Here is a 24,859-nt window from a genome sequence, read left to right on the forward strand (position 1 = left end):
TAGATCCACAAACTACTTAGTGTTTCAATTCAGAATGGCTTATGGTTAAAACTCTGAGCTGTTGCCTGTTAAACATCTTGATATCAAAACTGCCTATTTTTGTTCATCTTAACTGTGCTGGCATCCAGCAGCATTTCACTGTCTTTGTAGTGGCCTAAAGTGTCCATGAGCTTCCTTGAAATAGACATTTCTTTTGAAATAGTACAGAAATAGGACATTCAGTGCGGATTGCCTCATTATTCAGCGACTCCCCCGGATGACTGGTAAGTAGCATTGGTAGATTCTGCAGTTAGAGGGGCTGATTCTTAAGTCCAGTCAAGCTGTGCAGGGTTTGAGCTACAGAGTGGAAATAAACATGGCTTGTTGGCATCTTAGCAACTCACTGATTCTGGGGCTGGGCAGGTCTGCATTGGCCCCAGTTTAAATCAGAGTAGCCTCTGCCCGTAGCCCTGAGGAGCTGTAAAAGTAGCCAGGAATAGCTGAAGTACAGAGGTGCTCCAGCTGTATCCCATTCTCCCTAGACTTCACCCTCTCCACTAGAGGCCATAAGTGGTGGGTGTGCACAGCTGCTCTGCTGGCTCTATACCACTGAAGGATTTCCCCTATGACAGTGTGATGGCATATGAACACCAGGCTGAGAAACAGGGGGTTAAGGAGCAGCTCTGATCACAGGAGGCTCCACCCAACCTTGTCTGCTGGGTGTGCTGTTGGTGGAGATGGAGTTTAAAGGACACAGCACAGCTCAGTCAGGGTGTTCAGTGTGAAGGAGTAGACCTGCAGGAATCCAGCAGGAGCCCTACACAGGAGTAGCTTCTGCAGGAATCCAGCAGGAGCCCTACACAGCCCTGAAGCCAACCTCAACTCACAGCTGCAACCCCCTGCAGAAAAGACAGTGGAGTAGCTGCTTGTGACTGGGAAAAGGAATCTCCTGACCACCTTCTGGGGGGATTCTTTCTGGGTCACAAGCCAGACCTTCACTATGCCTCTGAAGAGGCTGGGATGTAGCAGGAAGTAACCCAGGGAGTAGGCTGGATGATACCTTAGCCCAGGTTTCACATCTGAACTGACTGCCCGAGGACCCTGAGTTGGATCCTGGAACAGCAGGAGGGCCTAGGTTCTCCTACCACCAAACCCCTGGACTTGCACCACTAGGCACTACTGCCAACCACCCTGGACTTGATAGACTAGGTGCTTCAGCCAACCCTGAACTTCACCACTACATAGCAGGGCTACCCAGTGCTCCTATCAATAGGCGACATGGTCTAAGGAGATGATCCCCCATCACAGCCAGTGTGCCAGGTAGATGGTTAACATGACTGTACAGACCCTTTGCATGCACAGAGCAGTGCAAAGGATCTATAACATAACAGAAAATGTATCTTGATTGTTTTGGGGCATAAAAAGCCAACAGCTCCCTTCTTCTTCCATCACTGTAATTGCCCTTATTCCACTTTGGACAGACAGAGCTCTCAGTTGTTCTCTAGAGTCTCAGCTTCACATCTTTACTTGCTATGGTTGTGAAGAAAATCTTCAGAACATGACCCAAATGTGACTCATGAAGCATTGTTTCCCTGAGTCAGCAGAAAGCCTGAAGCAAGAGGTATGAACAGCCCCCATTCACTGCAATGGATGCTAACACAGGTGCCCATGGTGATACTTTACATGTTGCTAACCACATCACTTCTCTTCAAAGCACTTAAGTTAAAGAGAGGAAGTATTGCAGGACTTGATGGTGATGGGGGACTTCAACTACTCAGATATCTATTGGGAAAGTAATACAACAGGGCACAGATTGTCCAACAAGTCCATGGAATACATTTAAGTCAACTTTTTATTACAGAAGGTGGAAAGTGTGATTGGTGGAGAGGCTGTTTTAGATTTATTCTGACATAGGGAGAAACTGGTTGAGAATATGAAGGGGGAAGGCAGGGTGGGCAAAAGTGATCATGAAATGGTAGAGTTCATGATTGTAAGGAATGATAGGAGGGAAAACAGCAGAATAAAGACAATGGACTTCAAGAAGACAGATGTTAGCAAACTCAGAGATTGGTAAGTAAGATCCATGGGAAGCAAGTCTAAGGGAAAATAAGTGTTCAAAGAGACATTATTAAGGGCACAAAAGCAAACTATCCCAATGCATAGGAAAGATAGTAAGTATGGTAGGAGGCCACCCTGGCTTAACCAGGAGATCTTCAAAGGCCTGAAGCTCAAAAAGATCATACAAAAAGTGGAAACTAGGTCAAATTCTGAAGGGTGAATATAAAATAACAAAAGCATGTAGGGACAAAATTTGAAAGGCCAAGGCACAAAACAAGATCAAACCATAAAGAGTAATAAAAAAAAAATTTACAAATACATTAGAAGCAAGAGGAAGGCCAAGGACAGAGTAGGCCCATTACTGGATGAGGAGAGAAAGACAATAACAGAAAATGCAGCAAAAAAAAGTTAGCAATGATTGGGTGACTAACATAGTGAACATCAGGATAAGTGGGATAGGATCTGAAGCTAAAATTGGGAAAGAACAAGTTAAGAATTACTTAGACTAGTTAGATGTCTTCAGGTCAACTGGTCCTAATGAAATACATCCTAGAATACATAAGGAACTGGCTGAAGAGATCTCTGAGCCATTAGTAGGGCCCTACCGTATTCATGGCCATGAAAAAAATGCATCACAGATCTCCCACCGTGAAATCTAGCTATTGGAAGGGCGGAGGGGAGGGCTGGGAATGCACCAGGCTCCAACTACTAGTCCAGGCAGGGCTGGGGAGGGACAGGACTTCCTCTTCCCCTGCACAGCCGCTCTCGTGGGGGAGAGAGAAATCAAACCTGCCTCCAGCTACCTCCCGTGGCTGAAGCAAGCTCAGTGGCTGCTGCCTTCAGAGCCCAACTCTGAAGTTAGCGCAGAAGCAAAGATAGTAATCCTGCGATCCCGCCCCCCCCCCCGACCAACAACTTTGCAACCCCCTAGGGTCCCCTTTTGGGTCAGGACCTCCACGGTTACAATACCTGAAATTTCAGGTGTAAACATCTGAAACCATGAAATTGACTAATTTTAAAATCTTGTGACCATGAAATTGACCAAAATGGACTGAATTTAGTAGGACCCTAGCCATTAGCGATTATCTTTGAGAATTCATGGGGGATGAAAGAGATCCCAGAGCACTGGAAAAGAGCCTATATAATACCTATCTGTAAAAAGGGGAATAAAGACAACACAGGGAATTTTAAACCAATCAGCTTAACTTCCATCCCCAAAAAGACAATGGAGCAAATAATCAAACAAATCAATTTGTAAGCACTTAGAAGATAATAAAGTGATAAGTAACAGTCAAATGGGTTTGTCAAGAATTTGTGGATGGGGGAAGGAGAAGACGTGATATATCTTGACGTTAGTAAAGCTTTTGATACTGTCTCACGTGACCTTTTTATAAGCAACCAAACGAAATATAGCCTAGACGAACACAGTATAAAATGGGTCTGTTATTAGGGGTTTTGCAGAACCCAAAGCTCTTGTTCACTTTACTCTTTGCGAGGTGGTGGCAGGAAATAAATCAATGGGGGCAAACAAAAGTGCTTTCACTCAAAGCTTCTATTTTATTTAGTCTCCAGCACATCCACACATCCACGCAGATTAGTAGAGCACCCCAAATGAACCTCAGATTAGTATTTACCAAGGTCTGAAGCAGGTCCTAAGTGGATTTCTGTAGATGTTCAGTGGTCAGCCTTCCATCAGGAGTGGAACTTGCAGGTGTTCAAGTGTCCACTGAGCTCAAGTATCTTCCTCTTTTTATACCCAATGTGTAAGTATTACATAGCTTGTTCATCAAAAAAACTGTTGGGCAAAAGATAAGTGTGGCATTTTCCAGCCTGTCAGGCAGGGAATTTTCCCTCAGTTAACCAGCTGTATTTCACATAGTAATAGTTAACTATTGCCAGACTTAACATCTTGCAAGCCCGCTTCAGCAAAAAGCTCAAGTCAGGAGGGCACCGGTTCATGTTTACTACTCATAGTCACTCACTTCCCTGCTCCCCTCCTGGTCTATGCTAAGGTTTCAGAAAGGCCTCCTTTTAGCTGCTTTCAGCACTAAGCATAACAGTTAGTATTCCTGCTGCTGGCAATGGTCTAAGTATGTTACTGCATTCTGGGCTATCAAAAATCTCCCCATCCTACAGGTGCATAACTGGTTGGAAAACTGTACTTAGAGAATAGTTAACAATGTTTCACAGTCAAACTGGAAGGTCATATCAAGTGAGGTCCCACAAGGATCTGTCCTAGGTCCAGTTCTATTCAATGTCTTCGTAAATGATTTGGATAATGGCATAGAGAGTACACTTATAAAGTTTGCAGATGATAGCAAACTGGAAGGGGTTGCAAGCACATTGGAGGACAGGATAAGAATTCAAAACAATCTTAAGAAACTGAAGAAATGGTCTGAAATAAATAGGATGAAATTCAGTAAGGGCAAATACAAAATACTACACTTAGGAAGCAATAATCAGTCAAACAAAAAAGTGGGAAATGACTGCCTAGGAAAGAATACAGAAGCAAAGGAGCTGGGGGGTTATAGTGGATCACAAGCTAAATATGAGTCTTCAATGTAATACTGTTGCAAAAAAAAGCAAACTTTTTTCTGAGATATATTAGCAGGAAAGTTGTAAGCAAGACACGAACAGTAATTCTTTTACTCTACTCAACACTGATAAGGCCTCAGCTGGAGTATTGTGTCCAGTTCTTGGCACCAGACTTCAGGAAAGATGTGGCCAATTCAAGGAAGTCCAGAGGAGAGCAACAAACTTGATTAAAGGTCTAGAAAATATGACCTATGAGGAAAGGCTGAAAAAATTGGATTTGTTTAGTCTGGAGAAGAGAAGACTGAGGGAGACCTGATAATAATCTTCAAGTGCGTACAAGATTGTTATAAAGAGGGTGGTGATAAATTGTTCTCTGTATCCACTGAGAACAAGATAAGTAGTAATGAGCTTAAATCGCAGCAAGGGAGATTTAGGCTACACATTAAAAAAAAAACTTCATGACTTGAATGGTAGTTAAGCACTGGAACAAATTATTTAGGGAGATTGTGGAATCTCCATCATTGGAGGTTTTTAAGAACCACTTAGACAAACACCTGTCAGAGATGATCTAGATAATACTTTGTCCTAACTCAGTGCCAGGGTCTGGACTAAATGACATACCAAGATCCCTTTCAGTACTACATTTCTGTGATTCTATTATTTTAAGATCTATACCAATGTTTCCTGAAGTAGGCACCCTGAAGGATTAACCAGGGCATACAGAAGGTGTATAAATTAAGATGTATAGGCCTTTAACAACACATGGCTGATTTGCAGGGACTATGCAATCGGTTTCATTCCCCTAAAAGAGGGCTTAGCTTTCTAAAAATTGCGAAACATTGCATTAGAGCAACTGGAAATGTCTGATTATCTGATCATCTGCTTTTCTAAAGTGCCTGTTGTCGTAGTAAATAGAATTGTCAGTCACTGACAATGTGAGAGTGTGCATATTGTCAGTCTGAGAGAAGAATAGTCAAAGGTTATTTCCACAGGATGTTTCCCAGTTTGTATTGTCTTGTTAGCTCAGTGTGATTCCGTGTCTAGAAAAAATGTGGTTTCACATAGTCAACCTCAACTGAATTTGATAGTTTTCAGACCTTTTGGAAAGAAGCTATAAAATTGTCATCCTAACACTTTGCTCGGATCCCTTCCAGCACAGCGTCTGTTGCTTCCGATGCTGTTGCCATATTCATTTTCTCACTTTTCTCATTCTGCAAGTGTCTGTAAGCCATCTGCTCTTCACTGAGCAGATTTGGATGTCACACACAGTGCAACCCCAAATTCAAAATCTATTGACTTCATTGAGGATGCTTCAATACTAGCAATACTTTTGTCAATCTTCCCCCTCCCACCATCTTCTTCACTTCTCTTTTGCAGATGGAGGACTCTCCATTAATACGTTACAGCTGGCAGTCCCAACCAGCAGTTTGGCTGATGCTGCTTAGGCATGATCTGACTCCAAATGCACTTCTGTTACTCAAATGATTTTCAAATTTGGAAGTATTCAGCTCTTGTTTCAACTCCTTTTGCATGGCCTGAAAGAGCTTACAGAAGTTGCATTAACCCTCTAAAAGTGTGTGCAGTTGACTCATAATACGAAAGAAGCTGCAAGCATGAGTGTTTTATTTAATATTCTTTCAGTTAACTTCACCATACATTTAGTATAAAGAACAAAATAAACTATTTTGTGCGTTTATATGATTATTTGCACTGATATTGCACCCATACTAACCCTGGCCTCTAATTTAGACTCGAAGACTTTAAGGTCAGAAGGGACCATTGTGATCATCTAGCCTGGCCTCCTGCATATTGCAGGCCACAGAACCTCACCCACCACTCCTGAAATAGACCCCTAACCTCTGGCTGAGTTACTGAAGTCCTCAAATCATGGTTTAAAGACTTCAAGTTACAGAAAACCCACCATTTACAGTAGTTTAAACCTGCAAGTGACCCATGCCAAATGGTGCAGAGGAAGGCAAAAAAGAACAACCAGGGTCTCGTCAATCTGACCAGGGGGAAAATCCCTTCCCGACCCCAAATATGGTGGTCAGTTAAACCTTGAGCATGTGGGCAAGACCCACCAGGCAGGGAAAGAATTCTCTGTAATAATTCAGAACCCTCCCCATCTAGTGTCCCATCTCCAGCCATTGGGGATTTTTGGTACTGGCAGTTACTGATGGGCCACATGCCATTGTAGGAAATCTCATCACACCACCCCCTCCATAAACTTATCAAGCACAGTCTGGAAGCCAGTTAGGTTTTTTTCCCCCACAACTGCCCTTTGAAGGCTGCTCCAGAACTTCACTAATTTTACTGACATCCAGAGAAAACAGCAATATGGCCAGTGTTTTACTGTGTTTTCTATGTGTAAACCTCTAAGCACTTCATTCATATCACCATTCAATTGAACATACTGAATAATTGAGAAATTGACCAGTTTTATTTATAGCTTTAGTGGTATTAATGCGAACGGCAAAATAACTTGCATTCCTGATTCCCTTAGTCAAAATCTGTCCAATTTATCAATGCTAGTCAACGAAATTATGTAAAATGAGTTTGTTTGAACTAAAAGAACTGTTTATTGCACTTTCCAAGGCTTCTGGTGAGGTTACCAAATTATTATAGCAAGAGATCAATGTGTTCTTAAAATAAGAAGTACGCATATACAGGCAATCAGAAATTTGTTCAGAGGGAGCAATTTTGGATCAGACAAGGTTGTCATCCCTTTTGGACATTTCTTTTCTGGGGAGTGCTCAGCATAAGCAGTGAACTTTCAGAGTGGTAGGGGAATTGGAGCCTTCCTCAACACTGTTGTTACAGCTTCATCCAACAGCAGCTGTAGCAACAACAACACCTCCAGATTGTAAACTCTAGTGAAAAAAAAAGCTACAAATGTCTATATTACCTCAGTTAAAGGGTCAGATAAAACCTCACCACGTCTTCCAGTTACTTTTCCCAACCTATGAAGATTCTCATATTACCAAGATTGAAATTCAGCCACCAAGGTATCATCCACTCCCCAGTCTCGCCCAAACACGGGGTAAAACATTTGATAGTACTGGCTGGATTATATGAGGGATGGAAATAGATCTGGGTTTCATTGGCTCTCTGAAAAAATCATGGCCCATTCTTCCTCACTATCCCATTCAAAGATCCCATATACACATTAAATGAGAGAGTGAACAATTTGGATCCCTGCAGAACATCTCTTGAAAGCACTTCAGGGCAGAAGAACAATTGCCCCAAAGTACCCTCTGGAATCTCCCCAAGAGATAAGAGCAAAGCCGCCAAAAGGCTGCATCATTGGTTTGTGTTAGCATTAGCAGATGAACTAACTCCACCTCATAATTAATGGTATTGAAGACAACGGATAAAGCTAACAATAGCAGCAGGGATACATGGTCAAGGAGGAAGGCAGCTACAAAAGCTTTCTCTGCAGCTCTGTGCAGTACCTAGGGCCAGGGGCGGCTCCAGTCCCCAGCATGCCAAGCGCGTGCTTGGGGCAGCAAGCTGTGCGGGGCGCTCTGCCGGCACCACGAGGGCAGCAGGCAGGCTGCCTCCGGCAGTTTGCCTGCGGAGGGTCCGCTGGTCCCGCAGCTTCGGTGGACCTCCCGCAGGTGTACCTGTGGAGGGTCTGCTGGTCCCGCGGCTTCGGAGGGCCTCGCGGGAGGCCCTCTGAAGCCGCAAGACCAGCGGACCCTCTGCAGGCAAACCGCTGGAGGCAGCCTGCCTGCTGTACTTGGGGCAGCACAATCCCTAGAGCCGCCCTTGCCTAGGGCCATGCTCAGAATGACAAGAATCAAGGCAATCTGAAGTAACCGGGTATACTGACAATGTTTTCACGAGTATTGACCTAAAGTCAAGCAGAGAAGACCTGGCATCTGTCTCCTTAAGATATTGCCGTTCACCTAAGGATGCAGACAGTTCAGTCCAAACCTACTTGATCTTATCAACATAATGATGTTGAATGTCCTCTACAAGAGGAATGAGTCTCTTATCAGTCATCAGATGACGACAGATTTGAAATAAATCTGCTGATCAAGACTTAAAGATTCTGTTGGGGAGAAACGGAACTTTTCTTTGCCACCCACACAGGCACCACATGATATTTCAAGAAATCTTTATGATGCATTTTGTCAGAATCAGCGCGAGATTTATACTACCAGGGCTCTAATTGTCTTCCTTCCCCCTTCACTGGTCTCAGATAATCTGTAAACCATGATGACCTGTCAGGATGAAGTTGGGAAAGCGAATATCACTTCACTGATATGGGCCACTTCATTGATGGTTGAGGACAGAAAAATAAAGACCTACCAATCCCTTGATTGAGTAGTCTGTTGAAGAAACAATACTCTCCCTCCTAATCCTCCAGAAATGCTCAGGTTCCATTAATCTCTGAGGACAGAAATCAAACAGGTCTCTCATCCCAACCTCATATATCAGACAGTGTTAGTCCATGACCTGGGCAGAAGCGCAATTAGCCCACCTCTTGTCCCAACCCAAACACAGATAAAAAATCTGGCCAGCTGTATGAATTGAGGTAGCAACCAGTGGACATCATGGTAATTGTGAAATCCTGGGTTGCCTCAAAAGAATTGTCATCAACATAGATGTTAAAGTCACTGAGTACTCTCAGCCTTGGTTCCTCCTAGAAGGAATCTTGATACCTCATGCAGTGACTTTGCAGTGCCACAGAAAAGTTGAGAGTCCTGTCTTAACATCATCCCAGGACTTTCAGACAAGATGGGCACACTGAGTGAATTCCTGGCCCTGTTGAAGTCAATGTCAGTTTAGCCATTGACTTCATTAGGGCCTGAATTTCACCCACTGTATTTAGTCTAGTTTTGGGGTGGAGGATCTGCGTTACAAGCAGGATACAAACAGCATTGCCAACCATCCTCACCCATTTCCTTTTGGTTCATACTGAACTGAGTATATGGCTAGAGTCAGCTGCACCAAAACTTGGTCAACACATGTCTTGCAAATTATAGACAGTTGTTGCTTTATTAATCACTAACTTTGCATTGGTCAGCGTGAAGTGAAGGCCCAGAAACTTGTTCACTGGTATCCCAATCTTCTGATAGCTAATTAAGTGTGAAACCAATGGAATTGAGACTAAACAATCTTGATTTTGGATTATGCTTTACTTCAAATCCTTTCTTTTCCTGTCTCCCCTTGCCTACTACCACAGACATCAAGGGATCCACACCCACACAGCCAAACACCCTACCAGATCTCTACAGTTTCAGCATGAGACAATATTGTTCAGCCATCTCAGACACCCTTAGGTAGCCATTGAAGGGCTGCCACAGTTGACTGCCCAAATAAGGACTCCCAAGGGCTGGCTACAATGTTAATCTATAATGCAGGTTCCCTACCTCAGACAAGCCCAATTGAGAGTTATTCCCCCAAATGTAATAAGTCTTACTTTCCTGCTTTGGGAGACACCACTCCAGTTTAATCCTATACCCTTGCCATTAAGCACAGATATCTGGGTCTGACCTACATATCAGTGAAGGGAGCCTAATCTTGATTTCACTCTAATTAACCAGTTTATTGGTTACTCTGGCATGTGTCTGTCTCAGTCTCCCCTGACAGAGATGATGCTCTTTGTATAAACAATTGTTTCTGTGAGAAAAGGGGATTTGAACCTGCAACTCCCACATCCCAGCTGAGTGCTATACTTGCTATGCCATCAAGTCAATCTTTCACACACTCAATATTTACTTATTTATACAAAGTGTAACAGCACCGAGAAGAGAGATTGCAAAAAACTCAGTAGCCCAGTGGTTAGGGTATTTGCCTGGAATGGGGGAGATCCAACTCCAAATCAGGCATTTGAACCAAGTCTCCTACTTCAGATCACTGTTCTAAATCAGGCAGAGCAAGAATTCTAATATGGGTCACCTGCAGCCCGGCAGAGTACTCTAACCTCTGAACTATTGGCTGTTCTGTGGTCAGGGCTGACTCCAGGCACCAGCTTAGCAAGCAGGTGCTTGGGGAGGCCACTCCAGAGAGGGGCGGCACGTCCAGGTATTCAGCAGCGGGCCCTCACTCCCCCTCAAAGTGAAAGACCTTCCGCTGAATTGCCGCAGATCGCAATCATGGCTTTTTTTGGGGGGTGGAGGCTGTTTGGGGTGGCAAAACCCCTGGAGCAGGCCATGTCTGTGGTCCGATATTCTCTCCCTTTGCCCTCTGCCTCCTGTCAAAAAACTTCAGCAAGACTCAGGTTCATAATGGGATTTTTTTGAATTCTCAAAAACTTTCACAGCATGGGAAATCTTCTCCTCAATCAGCAGGATAACCTCACACTTTGCCGGATTATGGATGGAAGCAGATTCCAGAGCCAAACATTCCCTCTTCCACTGAGAACACCCTGCATCAAGCCTCAAGACATTAAGTTCTAGGAGCAGTTGGTGAGAGTGTCCCTCTGGCTCAACTGTCTAAAAAGTGCACATGGAGAGAGGTGGCCTCTATAGTAGTCAGGATCCAACCATAAAGGGCTATATGGATTACATCCAAGAGGAAAGGTTACAATGTCCTATCTAGACATACATGGAAAAACCTTTATTATTTACTGCTGCCTCATCCAGCGGGGCATCCAAGAAGGCCACATTATGAAGTTCACAGAGACAAGCAGGCATATCCCATCAAAAGAGGAAGCAGACACCGTGGTCTTTTTCTCTGAATGTTTCCAATCAGACCAGCCGCATCATCCCTGTCTCACCCTGACTGAACTTCTGTCACCTTCCTGTCATCCAAGCTTCTATTTTGACCAGGCACCAGGGGTGGGGGAAACACTGAACCATTTGGATCCAGCTGTCATTTGCATCCTGATGGCACTGCAGTTCAAACATCTCACTCTTCTAACAAGCAAAAGAGAAGGCTCAAAAGTAATTTCTATCACTTTATTTTTGTATTGAAAATGTTTATTCCAAATTTAGCAAAGAGACTTTGTCATGGAAGTGCTTAGATGTTATTGTGAAGGGCAGTACAGGAATCTTCATTTTATGGATCTAGAGAATAATAGAGAAAGTACCATCATTGAACTGTCAAGTATGGCTCTGGGTAATAAAATGGGCAAGATAACTAATGACAAAAACCTTATGTAATCTAGTGGCAAAATTCAGTTAGTAAACTTAGTCGAGGTTCTAGATCAGTGGGTGTTTTCTGACCAGGGCCTAGGTGTTATATTATTCCAATAGATAGACTGCCATGTGTGGAACACATTAAATTTGGATCTATTCACCTGCATTTTTCAGTATTTACTGCTTGTACATTGGAAACCATTGGCAAAGTTTTAGTCACATTGGTTTCAGAAATTCCTGTGGCTTGAGTACAGCTGAATTGGAAACACTTTTTGTTCCATGTGCCAGGTATTTTAAGGAGCAAACCAATATGATGACATGTTTCAAACAAGGCTTCAATGAGTGGAAAACAAAAATAGAAATCTGTATTTAACCAGAAGAACTCATAGCAGAGACACCGAAGCTAGACCATGTATTCCAGGTATCATGTTACACTGGACACAAGTTACACAAGCAGGTGAGGCCAGTGATTAAATCGTACAGAGCAAAGCAGCACAATGATGGATGGCTTTACTGGCAGCTGTGCTAAAATTCAAAATAAGACAACATAATGGGTGTGCCTTTTAAAAAAAACGCCCATAAATGTAATGTTTTCAAAGCTTGAAGATGAGACTATTGTTTTATTTTAAAGCATAGGACTTACCACCTGGTAGAATATTTTAAACACCATATTAGAAAATAATTAGAGGTACAGTTGATTCAAAACCCCCAATCCAAATACTTCAACCTTTGGGAAAGTTTGAATCTAGATCTGAATTTTGCAGTTCATGGCCATCTCTATTTTTATATAAAATGTGTCCATAATGCCTGCCATCCTGGAGAAAGTCATATCCACTCATCAATCAAACGAGACAGGTTGAACTGGCCTAGGGGAGGAATAAAAATATAAGGAGAAAGCCTAAGTAACTCCACTCCCCTTACAAACAAAAAGAAAGGGGGGTTCTTTTTAAACCAACCCAAACAGCATTGTAGGCTCCAGCTTAATAGTACAACCACCTCAGGACTGAGTTTGCCAAGAGTAGCAGAATGGATAAATAAAAGCAATACAAAGATTAATTGGACACTGAAGACAGCTCTAACTGTGATTATTTCAAGTGACTATAAATTTAAGTAGTTAAATACAAGATTGTCTGATGCTGAAATGAAAACCTTTGACTGCAAAGGTACATCTGAAGGGCAGGACATAATGTTAATTGAGGTACTAGGACAATAAATCTCTAGAATGTTTGACTCCTAGAACAAATTCAGGGCCAGTAATATATGGGCTCCCTAGAGAGATTAAAGTTCAGAGTCACAGAGTTTCTTTACCAAATTGATCTTCAGTTTGACTGTGGACAAAAATAAGCCAGAATTTTTCAAGTTAGTTGACTACAAAGTCTGCCATGGTAACACTGATGATAACAGTATGTATCACTTACTGAAAATAGTGCTTTTCATCCATGCTTATCACAGTGCTTCACAAAGGTAGGTAAGTATTATCAGTTTCTCCATGAATTCTTTGATTCACTGCACCATGATCAGCAGAACTGCCTGACAATGGAGTTGACTGAATGCTACAAATTCCTAAGGGAGGAGTGCACAGGGAACACTCACCTTGCACCCCAAGAGCATCAGGAGTCCTTTGCTGCACTTTCTCCAGTGTATACCTGTGCCTTAATGAAGCAATCTGACCCACTAGTTTTGTTCTCTCTACAGTATTTTGACATAACTACCATTGGCGATATGGATGAATGGATAAGGGAGGAGACTAGGGGTGCAATCCTGATCCCACTGAAACCAATGAGTGTTTTACTATTTACTTCAATGGGGCCAGGACTTCACCCAAGATCACTGAAGCTTTGTCATTATCTATTGTATTTTATTGTAGTGTGTTCATATAACACCACTAATTTTTGACACCTCTTCTACCATGAATCTAACACTTCTTTTGACTCATATGTTGTTTGCTTTAACACCCAAAAGAGCTTCATTTCTTAATGTGTTAAGAGCACCCACTCCACCACAGAATGGCCCACTCAGCCCTACTCTGCTCTTATAGTCTGCATGTATGGAATGAAAGTTGTGTATGTAGTTTTTGTTCACCTTGGCATTTAGTCTGTATTAACACACTCGACCTTACGTACTTTTGGTGAAATTAAATATGTTTCAGTCTCATTTTTGATTAAGCTACAGGGTGTAACAACAAAAGAATAATGGTTTTAGCTGGAGCACTGACAGGCAAAGAGAGGTCATTACTACCCCCGTGTTCCAGCCAGAATTCCATTCCTTGAAGCTAGGGTACACTCCTTAGGCCTAATGAAAGGTTGACATATAATTTATTTGCTTGGCTGTAATAATAATTGAGATGGAAACCAAAGTGTATTGTACAGCAAATCTTTTGTTCCTTGCATTTTTCTTCAGTTAAAAAGGCAAAACTTGTTTTATTGGGAACCTTAAGACACTTCCTAGGAATAGAAAGTGGTTTTGTAATAGTTGTGCTTTTTTAGTAAGTAACTTGACATTTCTGAGGCCAGTTACTTTAATCCTTGTTGGGAAGGCTGTCTCCCAGAACGAGAAAATATTGTAGTGAGTGTGAAAGTTCAGTTCTAAGGCGCATCCTGATTGTCAAGCTGTCCTGCAATAGCTCAAGAACAGGAATACCAACCTCAGGGCAGACTTTTAAGAAGCAGGGCACAAACCCCAAATTGGCTATATTTAGATTTCACCATCCAATTATCTAGTGTAAACTCCTCAAGCACTATAACAGCTTTAACAAGGCGTTACAGACAGTTCCCTTGGGAACTCCCAATCTTTCATACTACCCAGGTAAGCTTACCTTTGTGATAGATGGTCCCTTACATCAAAGATCACAGCAGTATTCAGGCTATCCCCAGTCCCAAAGAATCTGTCACTTACCTCAGGTCAATTGCACCTTAGATCTCACACCAAAGACAACACTTGTAATCAATCCTATAATAAACTATATAAAGGTTTATTAACTAGGAAAAGGAAATAAGAAAGTTATTTACAAGGTTAAAGCAAGTAAACATACCCACAAATGAGTTCTCATTTTATGTTTCAAAATGTAATAGATGCTTCTATAATAAACCAGATCTAAACGTCCCTTCAGGCTAACCCAGGCTAAGCACTGAGGAATCCATTGCTTATGCCTAGGAATCTTGCCCCCCAAGAGTCCAAGCAGCAAAGAGATACAGTTCCTCTTTGTTAGGGCTTTTTATTCCTTCCTCACTTTTGCTTCAAGTTGCAAATTCTGCTGTTGGGATAAATTCACTTGTACATCTCTTCAGGGGAGGAGAGGAGCAGTCAATGAAGTCCTGTGTCCCCTGATTTTCCCCAATAGTTCATCTGGTGTTAATAGGCCTCCTTTGTCAGGCAAGAGTTGCACCCACTGTTGGAAACTAGTATTTCACACTCATTAATACTTCTCTCCTGTCTGGTAATTTCCAGTTACAAAGCAAACACTTAAATATTACCTTATAACATGTCATACAGATATTTGCATGCAGCAGCTTACAACCATTTCATAAACTTTAAACACTGAACACATTCTTATAATTCTAATACCTATTTTAACAGTACTAACAGCCAGGTGAGCTAGACTTGTTCCAGCTATATGTTCAGTTGAGACCTAGAGCCTAGGGACTGGTTCCAGCTAGGTGTTCAGTTGAGACCTAGGGCCTTGGCATGAGCTGGCATCTAGTCTGCCAGCATCACACTGATCAGACACACTCTGGCACTGTGATGTAGAAACCATCCAGGAACTTGTGCCTCCAGTCTGACCTAATGTATCTTCTACCTCCTGATTTTCAGCAAATGTTGAGAAAACTGCTGCTGAAGTGCAAACATACTGTCCAGCAGCAAGGATCAGGTTAACAAAGTTAAGTGAAGAATAAAAAGATCCTAAATTGCTTTCCATGCATTTTAGACTCTATTCTATGGCAGTATTTCCCCTTACATTTCTTTTTGCCTCATCTAACCTCTTACAGCACATCAACTTTCAAGCAGTTCCCCTTGTTTATATTCAGTAGTTGAATTTAGTGCATCTCAAAGTTAATCTTCCCCACAGTTTGTACCTCAATACTTTTTGCTATTCCAGTCCCAGGAACCTCCACCTCTGCCACTGTACCTCAGTCCTAACTTGCAGCACCTCTGCGATTTCAGTCCTCACCTCTGTTAGCAGAGACAGCCAGCTGTTATCAACTTTGAATTAGTTTTAAGATATAGACAAACATTTACAGGTGACTATGTAGAGACAGCCAAGCTAATTTTTGTATGTAATTTACAGTAAGGACCCGATTCTGATCTTGCATTCATATAACTCCACTGATGTCACTGGAGTTACACTGGTGTGAGCAAAATCAGAACAAGGCCTAAGTTAGGATTTGGAACCCAGATCCCCAGAAGGGAAAGACTAATGCACTACCCCATAGTACTACTTAGCACTTTTCAGGCTGTTCTTATTCTAATTAAAATGCATTTCTCTTCATCCCTGCTCCATATGATCATCGCTAACCCCTGACAACTTCTGCTTGTAGGTGTTGCCAGTCCTTCTGAAGAGCTAAATGAATCTGATTCCGTGGAAGAGAGGCTTCGAGCACAAATTGAAGAAGAGAAAAAAAGGTGTTATTTCTGCCTTATCACATACTTCAAATATCAAATTAAAATGACATCTGGATATATGCAGCATGTCCCAATAAGACTTCAGTACTCACAGCTAACCTCTGCTTTGCTTTGACATTATTACAAAAATGCCATCTTTCTGGTTCACTATTAAATGTCAGCCAGTTTCCTGTAAGCCTAAAAATAATACAGTATGTTACTGGACTGAGGATCAGAATTAGCAACTTGTTCACTGGGATCAGAGTTAGAAATTTGCTCTTTGGTCCGAAGCTGGCAGGGGTGCGACCAAGACAACATACTTATCCATCTGTTATTTGCTCCCATGGCTGTTTCAGGAGCAATAAATGATTTTCTAGGGTCAGGTTTTTGTATCTGCTGCACATAGAAGTGCTTATAAAATATGAGATGCTCCCCCATTCCTGGCTTTGAGAAGTTGTTTTGAAGTTCAGGTTTGGTAACTGCCCTGGGTAGCATAAAACCACATTAATGATCTGTCAGCTTGTTCTCCTAGAGCCAAAGACAAAACTTCTCTGTTCTGAACAAACCCTCTTCTCCTTTCTCACTGCAGTTATAAAACAATGTTCAATCGCTTGAAAGGGTTGAAGATAGAGATTGAACACTTGCAACTTCTTATGGAAAAAGCCAAGGTGAAGCTGCAGAAAGACTTTGAAGTCTGGTGGTCTGAGGAGGCATCGAATCTGCAGGTATCGGAATGTCTCCTTCAACCGTATGCAAATATAAAATTAAATCTGCACTTGTTGCCTAAAGAAACCATTGATTAGATAGGAAGGGGACTATTATGGCTGAAACTTTGGTCCTGATTCCCCTCACTCTTAGTATGGTGTAAATCAGAACGTGATAGTTACACTAGTGTAAAACTAGTGCAAGTGAAAGAACTATGAAGCTCTTTTTCCCCACTGTGTGCCCTAGTTTGGCACACTCTTAAACATCTTCCAAAGAAGTTATTTTCACATAAAAGCTAACTCAGAAACAATACATGTGAATCATGTTTTCAATTTCTTTTAACTTTTTTTTAAATTTTTTACTTCAGAAACACTTGTCTGTGGAATTCCAAATGGAATTGAAAGATCTTGGTGACATCTATTATTGCACCAGGCCTGTTCTGAGATGGGGAAAGGCTTGCTCAGGAAGTTATTCATTGGATACTGAATACATTGGAATGATCCATTCGATTCCAATGAATTTTAAAGAATGTAAAGTGACTAGGGGAGACTTAGGGCCAGATTATCTCTTACTGCTCACCAAAACTATGCTGCTTTACGATTTACATGGTGTTTGGAAGATGGCAGACACCACCAATAGCACATCCACGAAAGCCAACACAGACAACTGATTTCCAACTTCCCCTGGTTTTGATGACTTCTGTAGCCTTACAGAACTTCTAAGCTCCCCTGTGGTTCATCTGTTCTCAGCTCAGAATGCCAGCACAGCTCCTGGCTTGCCAGCCAACTTCCACAACTGATACTGTAGCCAACTTTAGGAAATCCACAGAAGCAGAGGTCCCTGATTTAATAATTGTAGTTATAACAAACTAAATAGGTTTATTTTAAAATAATATGTAAAAAGTTTGTACCATAGTGAAACAAGCTAAGATACAGGGCTTCACAATCACAAGAGATATCACAAAAGCAAAAAACATCACAAGATATATCATTCTCCTCATGGGCTTTCTCATTGTCACTTCTCTAGAAGTCTTTCCTGGCAGGATTTCGCTAAGATATAGATGGTGGTGGCAATAACATGTTGGAAAGGAGCCCCATTATGTCTGCTAGTAGAAGGTCATCCCCAAACATTTGAGATCATGTCTGCATGGCGTAACTAATGATAACGTGTGAGCCTAAATTAAAAAGGATGCAGAATTCGAGAAATCCATGTATTATGTGACCATGTGAAGAGAATATTGACTCCTTGGGTAAAAAATTATTAGTAAATAAAATTTTAACATGTTCAGCTAATATTTCTTTTTGTTCCAAAAAAAATCTATATTAATAACTAAACTGTAGTTTTATGAAAACAGTATAAAGAAATGTATTGAACATACAGTTAACTTTCATGAACTTGTTATCTTGATATGGCATCAGGCAACTTAACTAGCTTAAATGCAAGTTTTGGTAGCAAAAGTCAAAACATTGTAACTCTGTGGGTGGCAATGGGGAGAGGATTAATGGCCTTGCTATCTGCAAACACAGCCTTTCAGAGAGCTGTGAAGTATAATTCTTGTACCTACTGGATGATGTCTTCTGTGTCTGTCCACAGGAGAGGCCCAGGATCAGTCTCTCATGATTCATCAATGGAAGATTTAGAAATCTGAACTAAATAATGACTTTCATACCTTGAACCTTGACCTATCTATAGATCTAAACATCCTAGGTAACTCAAGTCAGCCAACACCTGCTGCTGATACCTTTTGAAAACCTGAAACTTGAGCTAAGAAATTCTTAAACCACTCCTAAACACTTTCTTGTAATGCCTACAGGAGTTCTTGTGCCAATCATAAGATCAGCAGGAGGATGTAGCTAAACTGGAAAGCATTGTTTGGATACAAGGCTTTGGCTGTGATTCTCAAAGGCACTGAGGATTGGCCTACCTCTGTTACCATTGCAGTCAATAATAAAAGTCCCATTAACTTTCATGGGAGCAGAATTAGGCCAATGTTGAGTGCTTTTAAAAATCCTACCCTGCACATTTCTGTTTCTTTAGGACCAGCCAGAGAAACTACCAATGAGCAATTCAGCAAGTGCTTTGAAGGCTTCCTTCCCGTCTCTTGAATCCCAGCAACATCTGTATACTAACAGGTAAGCTGAATGTTTTTCTTCCTCTTACTCAGCCACCATCTATGCAGCTGATAACAGCATTAATTGGAGCTTGTTGCCTGTCAGCAGTTCTGTAGGTTGCAAACATTTTCCATGGAAAACAGCTTGGTAAAAATTGTATTTCAGCTGAGTAATTATGTATTGCTGAGGTACCACGGTGCTGGACATGACATGGACTGATGGACAAATAGATACAAAAGAAATATTTTTATCTTTCACTTATTATTTGCAGTAGTACTTAGGGTGGCTAGTTGTAGTGTGAAACCTTGTTTTACTGTGAAAAATCACCTGTTGCTATAGTTATTCTTCTTCACTTGATTTTGATAGCAAATTTGATATCTGAGAATAGGGAAGCATTCCGTGTATTAAAAAAGGCAGCCATCTTCCCCACCTTGGCATCTGTCACTTCTGATTTCACTGCCTACAATTTTAGGATAAGAAGGTAAATCTCTCACATCCATCCATTTTATGGAGTGATGTCATTGCACATATATAGACAGAGGCTTAGTTCACACATGAATTTACCAGTTTACATGCTCCAAGATTAAACCAATGAAAAGGATTTACTTATTTCTAGTGGTGTTTGGCCCCTTCTCTTATCCCCTGCTGAAGATGGCCTGGTTTCCTGGTTTATAAAGATACAGTACATCAACAATGTACTTGGCTTTGGAACCACCCAAATTACCTCACGTGTGCCATTAAGTTTTAATATTTAATATTTAATTAATTTAATATTGTGTGTCCATGGCTGTGAGACAAGTTAATTTGCATTATGGCATTATTACAGCTACCTGCAGTGGGTGCCAGCAAAATCTTAGCATATATTGTACTGTAGTAATACATTTATCATGGTATTGGCAGTATTTAGAACAGGGAATGTTACAAATACGACAGTTAATTTAACTGGTGTAAGTGATCAGTGTATGTCTGTGTCAAGGCTGAATCCCCACTCTGTCACTCCAAGTGCAGAAAGTGCGGGCCCGCAAGGATTTTAAAAATTAATACTTGCCATTCCAGGCTTGTATTACATTCTCAAGGTTACAGCTTTTCTATGACCTTGGTACCCTCAAGCCCTTTCACCACCACCCCCTCCAGGGAAGAGCTGAGAAAAAAAACAAAGGAAATTAGCTGTGACTACCAGCTAATCAAACAACATGCACAAATCTCTTAGGACACTAAAGATCCAATCCTGTTCTTAAAAAAAGGTAAATTTTATTTAAAAGAAAAAGAATACACCTGGAATTTAGGCTTTTGCTAGATTTTAAAAGAGCAATTTCAAAAATCAAGCACCCAAAATAGCTTTGTTGGGAAGGTTCAGCTTAAAGGTTGCAAGCAAACAAAAGCATCTGGGGTTAGTACAGAAGAGTACACAAGCCAATAAGAAATAAAAGAAATAACCCTAATCGTATCTTTTTAGACAGTGCCTAATTTTACTTACATATCTGAGGCTCCAAATAAGTAGGTTCGAGGTATGAATTGATAATCCGTAATCATACCTGGCTTAAAGCTGCTTATAGCATTAGTGCTCCATGTTCCTGCAGCCCAGAGAACAACAGACAAAGGGAAAGTTCCTTTCCCAATTTTAAAAAGTTCTACCTTCCCATTGGCTCTTTTGGTCAGGTGCTCACTCCTTTCCTTTTCCCTGTGGGCTTGTTAACCCTTTACAGGTAAAGCAAGCAGAGAACAGACACCAAGAAGGATTTTACAGCTAACTGGCTTCCTGGGTTTCCATCAAAGGGAGCTACTCCACCCCCACCACCACCACCGTATCACAGTCTGCTTAGAGCATTTTGTCTTGAGGGTAAAGAAAAAGGGCTGCTGAAATGAACAAACTGAAGAAAAACAATAGGGGTAAACATGATTTCTCCTGCACAAACTTTACCCTTACACTTGACAGTTCCATTGTGACTGCAGGGTTTAGCTATTTACCATAGTCCTAGTCCTGGAGTTTTGTATGTGGTGATTTGTATGTATCCTTGGCCGAGATCAGTAAGCACCTTGAATGTAAGGACAGAGACCTTAAACTGATGTGATGTCTTATGAGGAGCCAGTGTAGTTGTAATTTTGTTTTCCTATATCTAATTTCACCTTTGATGTTACTTTTGTAGTTACCTTTTGAAGTCCACTGTTCTTTTCTCGTAGTTTCATGGAGCGTTAATCTTATTTTATATTAAGCTCTTTAAACCGATTTCACACAGGCACATTTTCAGTATATGCACGCATAATTAGAAACACGGCTCTTTTATTGTGAGGGGGAGCTGCGGGCTTAGTATCCCACTGTGCATGAAAATGTACTCTTGCTCTTTGGAACCTGGTTGAGGCTTTAACATTTTGGAGGGAAGGTTTCCAGTTTCATGCTGTTTCAGAATATAGAATAGCAGAATGCTCATTGTCCAAGTATTCCCTTGTACACAGTAGACTCAGTAACATTACTTATTAATTCCCATCATTATGTAGGATGAGACCCTGGCTATAACTTCCCTTCTCTGTTACATAGTCCTGGTTCACAAATGGCCCTTTGTTACCCAATCCACCAAGAAACTGGTAATACATTCATATAAATTGATACTACCACCATCACCCAACCGGCAGACTGGTCACAATAGTGGAAGCTGATACAAATTATATACCATGTAATGTTGTATCTAGATCAGTGGAAATAGAGAGCTATATCCAAGAGGGAATTCAGTTAGAAGATGTGTTGAATGGACATAAAATCTAACACTTAGTGGGCTCCCTGTCAGAAATGTAAGACTATTGCTGACAGAATAAGCATGCACTTAAACCATTCAAACTAGCTCCTTGGTGTGAACAGAGGCAAATGCAGACTTCAGGATTAGAAGTAATGGAATCTCTGTCTTGGCCCATTTAACAATCCCAGGATACAACTCAGGGATTTGGCTATGGTAACCTTTTTCAAACTGCAGCAAAGAGTCCTGTGGCACCTTGTAGACTAACAGACGTATTGGAGCATGAGCTTTCGTGGGTGAATACCCACTTCTTCAGATGCAGCACTCTTTGCTGCTTTTACAGATCCAGACTAACACAGCTACCCCTCTGATACTTTTTCAAACTCTAAATATTCATTCTAAGAAAACACTTTGGTCATCTCACAGGTCTGTAATGCACAGTTTTCGTTAACTATTATGGTTTATGGGGCACTTTACAAACATTTTAGAATAATAAAATACTTAATTTGTGCAATGGCTGTTCTGGCAGTTGCGAATGTCATTAATTAGAGGTAGCAGAGATGATCAAGTCGCAGAAAGAGAAGAGGTGTCCCCAAGTAATACATGATAACGTATCAGGTCAAGAAGAGTTTGGTAATCCTTGTTAGGTTTAAATGGACAAAATTAACAAGTTTGTGGCCAAATATTTATCTTCCTTTAAATAAAACAGTGTTTCAGCCCTTAGCAACTCAACCAAAACTAGTCTGTGTTACTAAGGGCTCAGTTCTGTGAAGTGCTGAGCACGAGCACTTAGAAGTTAGAACCTCACAGGATCAGGCCTTAAAAGACCCAAAACCACTGGTTTGATCTTTCTTCCACTGAAGAGAATGTCAAAAATCCCACTGATTTCAGTGGCAGCAGAATTGAATTTAGTACCTGGGGTTTGTTTAATATATACACATACTTAACACACAAGCCATCCTCAATGTATTCTACATGAGATTAACCTTCCTATAGGAAAAGTGCTGTGTTACACAGGTGAGCTAGTGTTGCCTTACTCATGTTATCATATCTGATGTATTTCAGATAGCTGAAATTTATACTATGCATTTTCTAGAGGCTTAACCAGAAACATTCATTTCAAATCCAAACTTGCTCGCTCTGCAATTCTTGGGATGAGTCTTCACGCTAGGTAGTTTTGAATATTTTATAACCTTCTGTGATCGCAAACAGTAATCTGAAATGTTCAGAAAGCATAAGTGCCAAAAGCAGGGGCGGCTCTAGGTATTTTGCCACCCCAAGCACAGCAGGCAAACTGTCTTCGGTGGCTTGCCTGCGGGAGGTCTCCGGTCCCGCGGATTCGGTGGCATGCCTGCGGGAGGTCTGCCAAAGCCACGGGACCAGCGGACCCTCCGCAGGCATGCCGCCGAAGGCAGCCTGCCTGCCGCCCTCGCGGCAACCGGCAGAGCACCCCCTATGGCTTGCTTATAAATTTTTGTTCCATTTTCTTAGGTTTTGTGTAAGCTTTAATGAAGCATAATGAAAATATCCATGCATACAAATAAGAACAAAAAAATGCTACCTAATAAGAGCATAAGCTGCATATAGGCATCAGATAATATCTTTAGAGTACATATGAAGTGATACTGAGACACATCAACATTCATTATAAATCCTCCTAGATCTTCTAATAAAAGTTTCCAAATCTAAATTAAATTTATTATCTCATATATCCAGAATTTCTAGACTTAGTGCAAATGCAACATGTGAACAGCTCCTAACAAGTGTCATATGAGGCTGTTAGAAGCAGCAAATCCAATCTATTCAAATTAATTTAGTCACAATGATGAAAAACTCTGCAATGGGGAGAAAACAGAGAAAGGCTGATCATCTCTCCATTTCAGACTGAAAAAGGTCTATGAATATCTCAACAAACCCAGAGTGAAAATATAGTGTGAAGGGGAGAGTAATATGAAATACAGAATAAAAGAAACTATTTTACTAAAAAATATACCTGATAAAATTCCCAAAGCATCAAAAAAAGAATGCACTAACTTATCCACACTTTCACCAGCCTAAAGCTATGAGTTAATTGCAATTGTGTAGGTGTGTCTGTCTGTCTGTCTGTGGCTCCTACAAACTCTGTAAAACATCTTAAATTGTACATTTCTGGCTCAGTACTTCTTGGCAGCTCCACTCCAGAACACAAGGATAGTATTCAGTTCATCCTGGTGGATGGGCATTCCCCAATTTCTCTCTCACATTGGTTTTTATTTAGGAAGTTTATCAGATTCTTGTATTTTCAACTTTACTCATTGGATATTTAGATTAACTGCTAGTGAAGGATGGAACTGTTCACATGTTGCGTTCGCATTGAGTCTAGAAAACTTTGGTTCTTATACAGATCTTCTCAGAAGCCCTGGAGGATTCCCTTCTCCCATTTCTCTCTCTGTTTCTGTTTCCAGCTCAATCAGATCTTTGTCTCTTAATCTTATCCAATCCCTTTTGCTTCACCCAACTCCCTTTCTCCAACTCCAACAGACTCCATGGACATGCAAATCTTTCTCCTTGACCTCAACAGACCCTTCAGTTCTCCAGCTTTTTCCTTGAGGCCCCCTACTCCCAATTTACATTCCACAGGAGATAATCTCAGGTCCTGTGTGTTCTCTGATGACTTCTTGCCTGCTATTGTCTTCACTTTTCGTTCCCTGGGTTGCAGGAGTCACTTGCTGTATAGGTATTGTGTGAAACGAGGGAAATATTTTCACAATATTTTTGTAGCATTTTCCATTTTGCCCATTTTTCATGCTCTTAAAATGTCACATTTCTGAACGTTTGTGGAGATTATAATGTGTCTGCAGAAGAAGAGCTCTATGTAGCTCAAAAGCTTGTCTCTCTCACCAACAGAAGTTGGGCCAATAAAAAATATTACCTCATCCACCTTGCTTTGAGGAAAAAATCCTTGGTTGGTGAATTTCCATTTGAGCTTTAAAAGTTTGGGGGAAAAGACCCTGCACAAAACTGAAGTCACTAAAAATGCTCAAATTTCAAGCTGTTTGAATCTTGCTGCAGAGAT

At 41.2% G+C, this 24,859-nt stretch overlaps 1 protein-coding gene across 6 annotated transcripts in view; it reads left to right on the forward strand.

Annotated features, from left to right (window-relative positions):
- Window positions 1-24,859, forward strand: part of KIF6 (kinesin family member 6) — a 295,124-nt gene that overhangs the window by 262,268 nt on the left and 7,997 nt on the right. For 5 of the 6 annotated variants that reach the window (XM_050948491.1, XM_050948493.1, XM_050948494.1 and 2 more), the window contains 3 exons: window positions 16,196-16,280; window positions 16,849-16,984; window positions 19,002-19,096. In XM_050948491.1, the coding sequence (XP_050804448.1) occupies window positions 16,196-16,280; window positions 16,849-16,984; window positions 19,002-19,096 (316 nt within the window). Of the gene's footprint in view, window positions 1-15,470; window positions 16,161-16,195; window positions 16,281-16,848; window positions 16,985-19,001; window positions 19,097-24,859 lie in introns of those variants that run through there. The other variant, XM_050948497.1, reaches the window with a different exon arrangement.

The sequence above is a fragment of the Gopherus flavomarginatus genome, chromosome 4 (genome assembly GCF_025201925.1).
Source record: "Gopherus flavomarginatus isolate rGopFla2 chromosome 4, rGopFla2.mat.asm, whole genome shotgun sequence".
NCBI classification, from domain to species: Eukaryota; Metazoa; Chordata; order Testudines; family Testudinidae; genus Gopherus; species Gopherus flavomarginatus.